This window comes from Gekko japonicus, unplaced genomic scaffold, assembly GCF_001447785.1.
Source record: "Gekko japonicus isolate JY-2015 unplaced genomic scaffold, Gekko_japonicus_V1.1 scaffold900, whole genome shotgun sequence".
In the NCBI taxonomy this organism is placed as follows: Eukaryota; Metazoa; Chordata; class Lepidosauria; order Squamata; family Gekkonidae; genus Gekko; species Gekko japonicus.
Genome location: NW_015160864.1, coordinates 542401 through 554248, shown reverse-complemented (window position 1 = coordinate 554248; position 11848 = coordinate 542401). Strand labels below are relative to the sequence as shown.

The following is an 11848-nucleotide window of genomic DNA, read 5'->3' as shown; positions in this document are numbered from 1 at the left end:
TTATTATTATTATTATTATTATTATTATTATTATTATTATTATTATTATTATTGTTGTTGTTGTTGTTGTTGTTGTTGTTGTTGTTGTTGTTGTTGTTGTTTTGGATTTATACCTCACACTTCTCTACTCGGAGGAGTCTCAGAGCAGCTTACAATCTCCTTTCCCTTCCCCTCCCCACAACAGACACCCTGGTGAGGTAGGTGGGGCTGAGAGAGCTCTCTCGAGAACCGCCCTTGAGAGTACAGATCGGAGAGAATTTATGACTGACCCAAGGTCATGCCAGATTAGAATTTGCGGCTCCTAACCACCACATCAGACTGGTTGACAGAGTCCGTAAATTGTACAGGAGTTGTCTGGGCACGCCCAGGTCAGTTTTCCAACTAATACAGCAGCAGGAGGTCAGCGTCTAAGGGAACGTGTTGTAGCCCCGCTGAAGAACTCCTTCCCCATACTTTTACGTGCTCCAAGCCCCACATCGCATCTGCGCCAGCTGCCTCCCATCGGCTCTGGTGACGTCCCTCCTTCCTCTGCAACTGGCAGCTCAGCTGACACCAGCGTGGCTCTTGCGGAACTGGGGATCCTGGAGGAGACAGGTCTGCTGGCTGGGGGAAGAAACCAGCCCTTGTGTGTCCACAGCAATCTGTGATTCCCTCTCTGGTTGCTCAGCTGCAGCTGACCGGGGGCTGGTAGGCATGGAATCCAGCTGTTCCTCGTCAGAGCCGTCTCCATGGTCTGGCTGTTCCAGGACACCTGGGGAAGCCGGGTATTGTGGGAACATCTCCCACAATGCCTTGCTTGCCTGGATGCCCATTTGCAGCCTTAAAACTTGCAACTAGCTTTTTTAAAAAAAATCTTGTTTCTATGCTTGGGTGATACAGTCATGGCACGTACACAGCCTTGACTATTGCCCGAGAGCCGTTTTGATGTAGTGTTTCAGAGCGCAGACTCTAATCTGGGAGAACCGGGTTTGATTCTGCACTCCTGCACATGCAGCTGCTGGTGTGACCTTGGGTCAGTCACAAGTTCTTTCGGAGCTGTTCTCTCAAGAGCTCACTCAGCCCCACCTACCTCACAGGGTGTCTGTTGTGAGGAGGGGAAGGGAAAGGAGATTTTAAGCCGCTCTGAGACTCCTTCGGGTAGTGAAGGGCAGGGCATAAATCCAATCTCCTCCTCTTCCTCCTTGTGTCATCTAAATGAACTGTTTTTAAATCTGAACTCTGAGGACCTGATTCCTCAGAGTCAGTGTGGTGTAGTGTTTAAGAGCAGTGGACTCTGATCTGGACAACTGGGTTTGATTCCCCTCTCCTCCACAGGAAGCCTGCTGGGTGACCTTGGGCCAGTCACGGTTCTCTCAGAACTCTCTCAGCCCCACCTGCCTCACAAGGTGCCTGTGGGGAGAGGAAGGGAAGGAGATTGTAAGCCACTTTGAGACTCCTTGGGGTAGAGAAAAGCAAGGTATAAAAACCAGCTCTTCTTCTTCTACCTGATTTCGCCAAGAACCCATAAACTGCTCCCCAGGGGCACAGAACCCTTTAACCCGTCCCTGTTATGCTGCTGGAAGAAACTGGACAAACCGTAGTGGTGATCGCAGCACTTTTGAAAGGATTAGGATTGGGTTCTCTCTGGATGGCCTGCAGTAGCTGTCAGTAGCCACTACCGGCAGTTGGAATCTTCTGTAGATGTTGGGTCTTAGCCTCAATCCTAGAAATAATACAGATCTGACAAAGAAAGAGCATAAGGTGTAGCATGGGTCTTTAATAGCTTTTCAATAATAACAGTAGTGGTAATAATAAGGAATTCCCTTCCTTGACTGGTTGTCTCTTGCAGCCCATTCTTCTTGATATCAATTGTTTTTATATAAATAAAACGAAGGAGGAGGCAACACTGAGGGACTCTTTTCAGACATCATCTGCCTTTTAAATTGTCTGATTCATTAGTTAAAAAGGTGAATGACCCCGTTTAACACAATTCTGTTTCCATGAGTCAGACCTGAGGCGACTAGCTGCTATTTTGATTGGCGGCTTTAACTTAAAAAAAAAAATAGTGAGTCTGGATTTGTCATCACCCCTTGCCTTCGTCTCCTAGCTGAACCAGTTTGAACCAGTAAAAAAAACAAAAATCAGTTTTCTGTGAAAACCAGACAGGCTACGGTTCACTGCCGTTTCAGGGCTTAAGACTCTTTCTCTTTTTTGGCAGTAGATCAAAAAGCCGAAACTTTCTTTTTTTGGGAGGGGGGTCCTCTTTCAAGAGGCACGGGATCTGAAGAAAACGTTCAAAAATGCCCCCGTGTCATTTTGCTCTACTAGTCGAAAAACCAACTTGTCTGAATAAGGCCTGAAGGAAGCCAGGTTGCTCAGTGTAAGTTTCCGATTACAGTTATAGTCCAGTAGCACCTTAATAAGGAGCTGCGGTGGCTCAAGTGGTTAAGACGTTGAACTGCAGGCTGTGGAAGGTCGGTAGTTCAGCAGTTCGAGACCCGAGTGTGCCGCATGACGGAGTGAGCTCCCGTCTCTAGTTCCAGCTCCTGCCTAGCTAGCAGTTTGAAAGCAAGAAATTGCAAGTAGATAAATAGGGACCACTTCGGTGGGAAGGGAACAGCATCCCGTGCGCCTTGGTGTTTAGTCATGCCGGCCACATGACCACGGAAACGTCTTCGGACAGCGCTGGCTCTTCGGCTTTGAAACGGAGATGAGCACCGCAACCCTAGAGTCGGATTTGACTGGCTTTCGAGCAAGGGAACCTTCACCTTTATCTTTAGCACCTTAAAGACTAACAAAAATTGTGGCAGGGTAGGAGCTTTCATGAGTCACTGCTTACGTCTTCAGATACAGCTAGAAAAAGAAGAAGTGAGCAGTGAAGAAATGGACAGTGACTCATGAAAACTCATCCCCAGCTGCGAATTTTGTTAGTCTTCAAGACTACTGGACTCTTGCTTTTTTTCTATTACTACAGGCTAACATGGCTTCCCATCTTGATCTATCTCCATTAGATAGATTCAGGTGGGTAGCAGTGTTCCCTCTAAGCTGAGTTAGTGTGAGCTAGCTCACAGTTTTTTAGCCTCCAGCTCACACATTTTTGTCTTAGCTCAGGAACGATGGCTCCAGAGCAAACTAATTTATGCAGTAGCCAAATCGCTCGCTCACAATGCCAGGAATTCACAAAGTAGAATTTTTGCTCCTCCTTCCCCAGTCACTGCCCACCTAATCTCCAGGAATTTCACACACCAGAGTTGGCAACCTGTTTCCATTGCTGGGTTTGTCCTGTGTTTACCGGAAGATGCAGCCTTGTGTGTGTCCCCAGCACATGTGTCAGAAGGGCCACAGAGAAGAAGAGAAGAAGAAGAGATTGGATTTATATCCCACCCTTCAGGAGTCTCAGAGCAGTTTACAATCTCCTTTCCCTTCCCCTCCCCACAACAGACACCCTGTGAGGTAGGTGGGGCTGAGAGAGCTCTGAGAAAACTGCTCCTGAGGGAACAGCTCTGAAAGAACTTGTAACTGACCCAAGGTCACAACAGCAGCTGCAAGTGGAGGAGTGGGGAATCAAACCCGGTTCTCCCAGATTAGAGTCTGTGCACCTAACCACTACACCAGACAAGAGTCCTAATGCCCTGTGTGTTCTGCAACTCGAATGATAAATGGGTTGGAACACTTTCCCTCTGAGGAAAGGTTAAAGCGCTTAGGGCTATTTAGCTTGGAGAAACGACGACTGAGGGGTGACATGATCGAGGTTTATAAGATTATGCATGGGAAAGAGCAGGTAGAGAAAGAGGTACTTTCCTCCTTTTCTCACAATACAAGAACTCGTGGGCACTCCATGAAACTGCTGAGCGGTCGGGTTAGAACGGATAAAAGGAAGTACTTCTTCACCCAAAGAGTGATTAACACATGGAACTCACTGCCACAGGAAGTGGTGGCAGCTACAAGCATGGACGGCTTCAAAAGGGAATTAGATAAGCATATGGAGCAGAGGTCCATCAGTGGCTATTAGTCACAAGGTATAGATAGGGACTCTGGGGCAAGTGATGCTCTGTCTTCTTGGTGCTTGGGGGGGGGGGTCAACAGTGGGAGGGCTTCTAATGTCCTGGCCCCACTGGAGGACCTACTGATGGCACCTGGTATTTCTGGCCACTGTGAGACACAGAGTGTTGGACTGGATGGGCCATTGGCCTGATCCAACATTGGCGTCTCTTATGTTCTTATGTAGTGCATCTGCGTCCCTCTGTGCCTACATGTGGGTTTGTCAGCTGAACTGGAGTGCAGGAGGCAGAAGAGGTTGATGGAAATACAGGCATAGTGGTTTAAGTGTAGAGCCAGTTTCTTATAGTGGTTAAGTGCACAGATTCTAATCTGGGAGAACCGGGTTTGATTCCCCACTCCTCCACTTGCAGCTGCTGGATAACCTTGGGCAAGCCATAGTTCTGTCAGAGCTGTTCTTGAAAGAGCAGTTTCTGTCAGAGCTCTCTCAGCACCTACCTCACAGGGTGTCTGTTGTGGGGAGCAGAAGGAAAAGGAGTTTGTAAGCCACTCTGAGACTCTGAGTGATGGGCAGGGTATAAATCCAGTCTCCTCTTCCTCCTCTTCCTCCTCCTCCTCTGGAACAGTAATTATCCAACCATGTGCCAGGCCCAGTAGAGTGGCTAGAGAAATTAATGACAACAGCTAAGGATTCCTATGATCCCTAAGTATCCATTCACCAAGGAGGCTATCTGCTGCATCTCAGCATGATTTGCTGTGTGCCCAATCAGTTTCTAGTGGGGAGAGAGTAATGTGCTGGGTTTCTTCTAGGCTCACCATTTTCCCCTCCCCCTGCTTTCGTGGTGGCAGGAGAGGGTAGCCCTAATTGCCAGGAACTCTGTAGTTTACCATAGAGTTACCAGTGATTTCTAGAGCTACCCTACATCACTTGCGGGTTTTCACCTGAAGTGCCACAGGGGTGTCTGTGATGTCACCCCCCCCCCCCCCCCCCGTGAACTTTCAACTAGTTGCTAGGCCAGTAGGGTTTCCAGTCTCTTCAGTGGAGGTGGGGTTGCCCCGTTGTCAGGCCCTGCCCCCCAGCTGCCCATCAGCTGCCCAGCAGGGGGACTTAACAGAAGGCCAAGGCCACATTGCTGGCATCACACAGGAAGTGAAGTCATCACAACAGTGACTTCTGGGGGACGGTCTGGTATTTGGGCAAAAACTCTATGGTAGACGTTGGTTTTACTATAGAGTTTTTGCTGGAATACCAGAGCAGTGCCCAGAAGTCGCTGGTGTGACGATGTCACTTCCGGTGCAACACCAGTATCATGGCCTAGGTAAGCCCCCCCCCCCCCCCCCCCCCCGTTTTGCTAAGAGGGACCTGGAACCCTAGCGACCTGGCTACCATGGACTCTGCCCAAATAGGCTAGTAACTGAACAGTGATTGCCGTGAAGAGAACCAGTTACCACACCTCCTGTCCTCACCCATAGGTAGGTCAGGTAGGGAAGAGGAGAAGGAATGATTGCCACACCTGCATCGGCAGTGAGGCCTAGGAGGACAAGATCGTTGGAGGGCATCTTCTGGAGTTTAGCACCTCCCGTCTTGTGCTTGTAAATTCACACGGGCCATGAAACCATTCACGGCTAGCAGGCTGTGTTAATCTTGGTGGCTCACAAGCTGTGCAGATCTTTCTTCATTGCGCAGTAGGGGAGTCCATAAAGCTGAAAGGTGCCAGAAATAGTGGGGCTGTGAGGTGAGAAAAATACAGTAACGGATGGTATATTGTATTTGTGAAAGTGTACAAAGTGCTTTTTCTTTTTGCTCTCTCCGGGATGATGCCCTCCTCCCCCCCGTTGCCAGATTTAGTGGCATTTTAATGTTACAGGGAACCCTCAAAGGGTGCTTCCTCAGACCTGACGGAAGAGGTGCATCTTTGGGGCAAGTTGTGTGTTCTGTTGTGTCAGACGAATGGCAGCCAGCCTCTAGACGGCACCTGGAAATCTCCTGCTATTACAGTTGATTTTAAGGCAATCAAGATAAGTTGCCTTTAGTCCATCAGAGGCTATTAGCCACAAGGTATAGATAGGAGCTCTCAATCTGAGGCAAGGGATGCTCTGTATTCTTCATGCTTGGGGGGAGGGCAACAGTGGGAGGGCTTCTAGTGTCCTGGCCCCATTGGTGGACCTCCTGATGGCACCTGCTGTTTTTGGCCACTGTGTGACAGAGCGTTGGACTGGATGGGCCATTGGCCTGATCCGACATTGGCGTCTCTTATGTTCTTATGCCCTGGAGAAAGGAGAGCGGACTCTGTGGCACCATACCCTGCTGAAGTCCACCCCCTCCCCAAACCTCATCCTCTTCAGTCTCCACCCCCAAATCCTCCAGGTATTTCCCGACCCAGACATTCCGATGGGAATGCCTGCAGATGTCATGGAACGAGGGTTTCCCCGGGGATTTCCCTCGCCTTCAGAGGAGAGCAGCATGTGCTTCCCGAGAAGAACCTTGAAGACATGACTGCCCTGGGGCAGGTCTGGCGTTGAAGGGAAAAGGAGGAGCAGGGGATTTATAAACCCACTTCCTTGTGAATGCTGGGATTAATGCACAAGGCATTAATCCGTCCCTGTGGTAGCCAGGTGCTGGGCTAGCGGGAGACACCGAGGCAAGGCCTCTGAGCTTGGAAGGGGAGCTGAGGGTCCTGATCCCTTCAGTGGGGAATCCCTATGCTGATCAGGTGGTGGCAGCAGCTGCTGGAGAGTAACAGGGAAAGCCCCTCCAGGGAGCTGGGAACCCCCCAGGAGGGCAAGGCAGAATGGGACCTGCACGCCAGGCCATCTAGTCTGTCCCCCTGCTCAATGCAGGATCAGCCTAAAGCATCCCTGACAAGTGTTTGTCCAGCCATTGCCTGAAGACTGCCGGTGACTCATAAGAACATAAGAGATGCTAATGTTGGATCAGGCCAAAGGCCCATCCAGTCCAACACTCTGTATCCCACAGTGGCCAGAAATACCAGTGCCATCAGGAGGTCCACCAGTGGGGCCAGGACATTAGAAGCCCTCCCACTGTTGACCCCCCCCAAGCACCAAGATGACAGAGCATCACTTGCCCCAGAGTCCCTATCTATACCTTGTGGCTAATAGCCACTGATGGACCTCTGCTCCATATGCTTATCTAATTCCCTTTTGAAGCCGTCCATGCTTGTAGCTGCCACCACTTCCTGTGGCAGTGAATTCCAAGTGTTAATCCCTAGCAGTGTTCCCTCTAAGCTGAGTTAATGTGAGCTAGCTGACAGTTTTTTAGCCCCTGGCTCACACAATTTTGTCTTTGCTCAGGAAGGGTGGCTCCAGAGCAAATTAATTTATACAGCAGCCAAATCACTCGCTCACAACTTTAATGCCTGTAGCTCACAAAGGAGAATTTTTGCTCACAAGGCTCCACAGCTTAGAGGGAGCATTGCTCCCTAGGCGGCCAAATATACTGCTGAACAAAAATAAATAAATCCTAATGTCAGTTGATACCTTTCTACCACTAATTTAAACTCATTTTGTGAGTCCTATCCTCTGCTGCCAACAGGAACAGCTCCCTGCCCTCCTCTAAGTGTCAGACTTCAAGAGAGCAATCATGCCCCCCCACCTCCTCTTATCCAGATTAAACTTTCCCAAGTCCCTCAGCCATTCCTCGTAGGACTTGGTCTCCAGGCCCCCAATCATCCTTGTCACTCTCCTCTGCACCCGCTCCATTCTGTACACATCCTTTTTGAAGTAGGGTCTCCAAAACTGTACACAGTACTCCAGGGGCAGCTTGAGCAATGTGGTGTACAGCAGGACAATGACGTTTTGCGATTTGGATGTTATGCCTCTGTTGATATGTTCCAAGATCGCATTAGCCCTTTTTGCTGCTGCATCACTCTGACTGCTCATATTTAGCTTACAGTCCTCCTGTACACCAAGATCTTGTTCACACACACTGCTATCTAGAAGTGTATCCTACATCCAGTATGTGTGCTTCTCATTTTTGTTACCCAGATGTAGAACTCGGCACTTATCCTTGTTGAATTGTGTCTTGTTCATATCCAGGCACATTCCCAGTGCATTCAGGTCTCATTGAACTCTATTTATGTCTTCTGGTGTGTTTGTGGCTCCTCCCAGTTTGCTGTCATCAGCAAATTTAACAAGCAGTCCCTTCCTCCCTCCCCTCATCCAGTTCATTTATAAAAATGTTGAAAAGAACCGGGCCCAAAACCAAGCCCTGTGACACCCCACTGGATACTTCCCTCCAATCAGATTTCCAGCATTTGAATCCCATTTCTAGTCATGTTTGTTTGTTAAGTAATACATTCTTCTTATTCACCACTCGGGTCTTGTTAATTTTTGTTCCTGTAGTGCCCGACAGCGACCAGAGCGACTTTTGGCATCCATCTTAAAGTCGTTGGGGATTGGACAGGTATGTGAAACATAGCCCAGGTAAATTGTTGTGACTCCGTTTTGCCTCATCAGCATCCATGCACGCACCATTTCAATTCAGAAATAAATCAGTTGTCTAATTTGAAGTCCATTTACTTATCTCCCCCCTCCTTTGCACTCGTTACCATTGGAGGAGCGGATGTCTTTATTTGTGCTGTTAGATGACGGATTATTATTCACCTGGGCAAGGCATTCAGATTGTCATGTTCGTTATTAGTAATGTGTTGGTCTCAGCTTGGCTTTTAAAAAATTTTCCAATAAAATATATATTTTTTTCTGCTCAGTAACCTGCTTGCCTCTGGGCCACATATGCTGACAGCGGTACAAGTGCAGAAATGTGCTTTTCCTAGATAAGGGGATTTTTTAATAGCAACCATTTGGTCAGCTTCCTGATTACTTAACACCAGTGTCACACTGAGATTACCAAAGAGCTTTCATCTTGTGGTACGCGACTCTCGTGGGCTGTGAATGTATTCCCCCCCCCCCAGCCCATCGGGGTCCTCTGGGATTCCACCGAGGAGAGAATTGTAATTTCATTTTTGGTACAAGGCTGGCTGGATATCGAAGGGAATATTGGATGAAACCTGTTCATAGTGTAGGAGAGATCGAAAGCAAGATATACGTGGGGCAGCAAGCACATCGCTGGTTATTGAAGATCTTCCAGATAAATGAATTCTTACTTTCTTGAAGCTTGGTCTGTGTACTATCCGGGAAGTGAACATGATAAGGTCCAGAGTACACGACAGTCAGTAGGGTAAGCCACCATGCTTCATTTGTGTTTGGCTTCCACATTGTCTTGGTCGCCTATGTAGCCAAGCTATCACATGGGGCCACATAGAGAGCCAGTTTGGTGTAGTGGTTAAGTGCGTGGACTCTAATCTGGGAGAACCGGGTTTGATTCCCCACTCCTTCACATGCAGCTGCTGGTGTGACCTTGGGTCAGTCACAAGTTCTCTCAGAGCTGTTCTCTCAAGAGCAGTCCTTGAAAGAGCTCTCTCAGGCCTACCTAGAAGAAGAAGAAGAGATTGGATTTATACCCCGCCCTTCACTCAGAGGCTCAAAGTGGTTTACAAACTCCTTTCCTTCCCCCTCCCCACAACAGACACCCTGTGAGGTAGGTGGGGCTGAGAGAGCTCTGACAGAAATTGCTCTTTTCAAGGACAGCTCTGACAGAACTATGGCTTGCCCAAGGCCATCTAGCAGCTGCAAGTGGAGGAGTGGGGAATCAAACCCGGTTCTCCCAGATTAGAGTCCACGCACTTAACCACTACACCAAGCTGGGTGTCTGTAGTGGGGAGGGGGAAGGGAAAGAAGATTGTAAGCTGCTGTGAGACTGCAAGTGAAGGGCAAGGTATAAATCTAATCTCCTTCTCTCTCCTTCTTCTTCTTCTTGATACTGGTTTGGGATGGAGTGATGTAATCAGGACTGTATCAACTGGTTGGCCTCTGAGTATGTTGCTTTGGCAACATTGGAGATGGCTGTGGGGAAATGGTTTTCTGGGGAAGCCAAGCTCTCCCAAAAATGTATGGATCAGATACGTTAGAGTAAAGGTCCCTAACCTTTTTTTGAGCCTTTTGGGACAGCACTGGAATTCTGTCACCATGTGGTGGCGCAGCCACAAAATGGCTGCCACGGGAGCCTCCCACAGTTTTACCTTCAGTCACGCAGCGAAGATCGTTGTCCTGTAGTAGGAGCTGCCTCCAGGTTGATGCTTTCCAAAACCTACACAACCAATCAAGTCTGTCATGGCCAATCAGAAGTCTCTCTGGGTAGAAGCCCCACTTGGCCCCGCCCTCTGGCCCTGTGCCAAGAAAGATACCAGTGGGTGCCATGCCATCCACGGGCATCATATGGGGGGACCTCTGCATCACAGCAGTCTTCTTGTCTGGCTTTGCCAGTGAAAAGTCTTATCCAAAGCCAATTGTGCTTCACCCGTATGTCTCCTTCAGAACATTGTTCAGAAATGGGTTTGAAAATCCATGGCCATGGAAATACCACACATTATTGTTTTTATTTATTTGGGGAATGTATATGCCTCCTCTCTGTTGACTAGAGAGCCAGTTTGGTGTAGTGGTGAGGAGTGCGAACTCTAATCTGGGACAACCGGGTTTTATTCCCCACTCCTCCACATGCAGCCAGCTGGGTGACCTCGGGTCAGTCACAGTTCTCTCAGAGCTGTTCTCTCAGGAGGCATTCTCGAGACAGCTCTCTCAGCCCCACCTACCTCACAGGGTGTCTGCTGTGGGGAGGGGAAGGGAAAGGAGTTTGTAAGCCGCTCTGAGACTCCTTCGGGTAGTGAAAGGCTGGGTATAAATCCAATCTCCTCCTCCTCCTCTCCAGAGTCCTGCTCGAGATGGTTTACCAGTAAAAACAACACCCTAAAATCATGAAAAGCACCCTACGTTCTCAATAGAAAAACAAAACATGATAACAAGTAGAGAACTACAAACCAACACCTTTTGGTAGTCCCCGGCCCCAGGGACGTCTGACTCGCCTCAATTAGGGCCTGGGCCTTTTCAGCCCTGGCCCCTACCTGGTGGAATGAGCTCCCATATGAGATCAAGACCCTGTGAGATTTATTACAATTCCGCAGGGCCTGCAAGACGGAGCTCTTCCGCCGGGCTTTTAGTTGAGGCAGTGGCCATCGCCCCCGCCCTTTTTTGGTTGGCCTCCCGTCAGTGTCCTGGATTTGAACAGCCAACTAGGAACTACACTATCATTCTGTTTTAACTACCGAGTTATTGATTAGATCTTGCACGGTATTTTATGCTTTTATTATTATTTTATTGTTTTAATCGTGTTGTTTTAAATTGGTTTTAATCGTTATTGAATATTGTCTTATCATTGATGGAACCCGCCCTGAGCCTGCTTGCGGGGAGGGCAGGATGCATGATTAATAAAATAAAAAATAAAATAAGTCGGGGGCAGAAAGATAGAACAGCTGTTGAGCACCCTAAAAAACATCATTGTAACACACCAAATGCAGACTGTAAAAAGGCTAAAAAGGTAAAATTGCTTGGTTACAAGCCTAAATAAAAGAAACATTTTGGCCTGGCACCTAGAAGTATGGTAGGTGCCAGGCGAGCCTCAAGAGGGAGGGCATTCTGAAGGCAATATTTGCCTTATCTGGAAAAAAGGCTGTCACGTGGTTCTGTGTAACAGGCTGAGAGAATGGAACATATAACAAGCTGTTTTATCCAGAGGCAGATCAATGGCATGCTTTGTTGTTGTTGTTGTTCAGTTGCACAGTCGAGTCCAACTCTTCGCAACCCCATGGACCACATCACACCAGGCCCTCCTGGCTTCCGTCATGCTCCGGAGTTTGCTTAATTTCATGTTCGTTGCTTCGATAACACTGTCTAACCATCTCATCCTTTGCCGTCCCCGTCTTCTTTGACCTTCCGTCTTTCCCAGAATCGGGGTCTT

At 48.5% G+C, this 11848-nt stretch overlaps 1 protein-coding gene across 1 annotated transcript in view; it reads left to right on the top strand.

Annotated features, from left to right (window-relative positions):
* Positions 1-11848, top strand: part of NOX4 (NADPH oxidase 4) — a 190418-nt gene that overhangs the window by 74542 nt on the left and 104028 nt on the right. The window contains exon 13 of the mRNA XM_015421963.1: positions 8341-8401. Within this exon, the coding sequence (XP_015277449.1) occupies positions 8341-8401 (61 nt within the window). The remainder of the gene's footprint in view (positions 1-8340; positions 8402-11848) is intronic.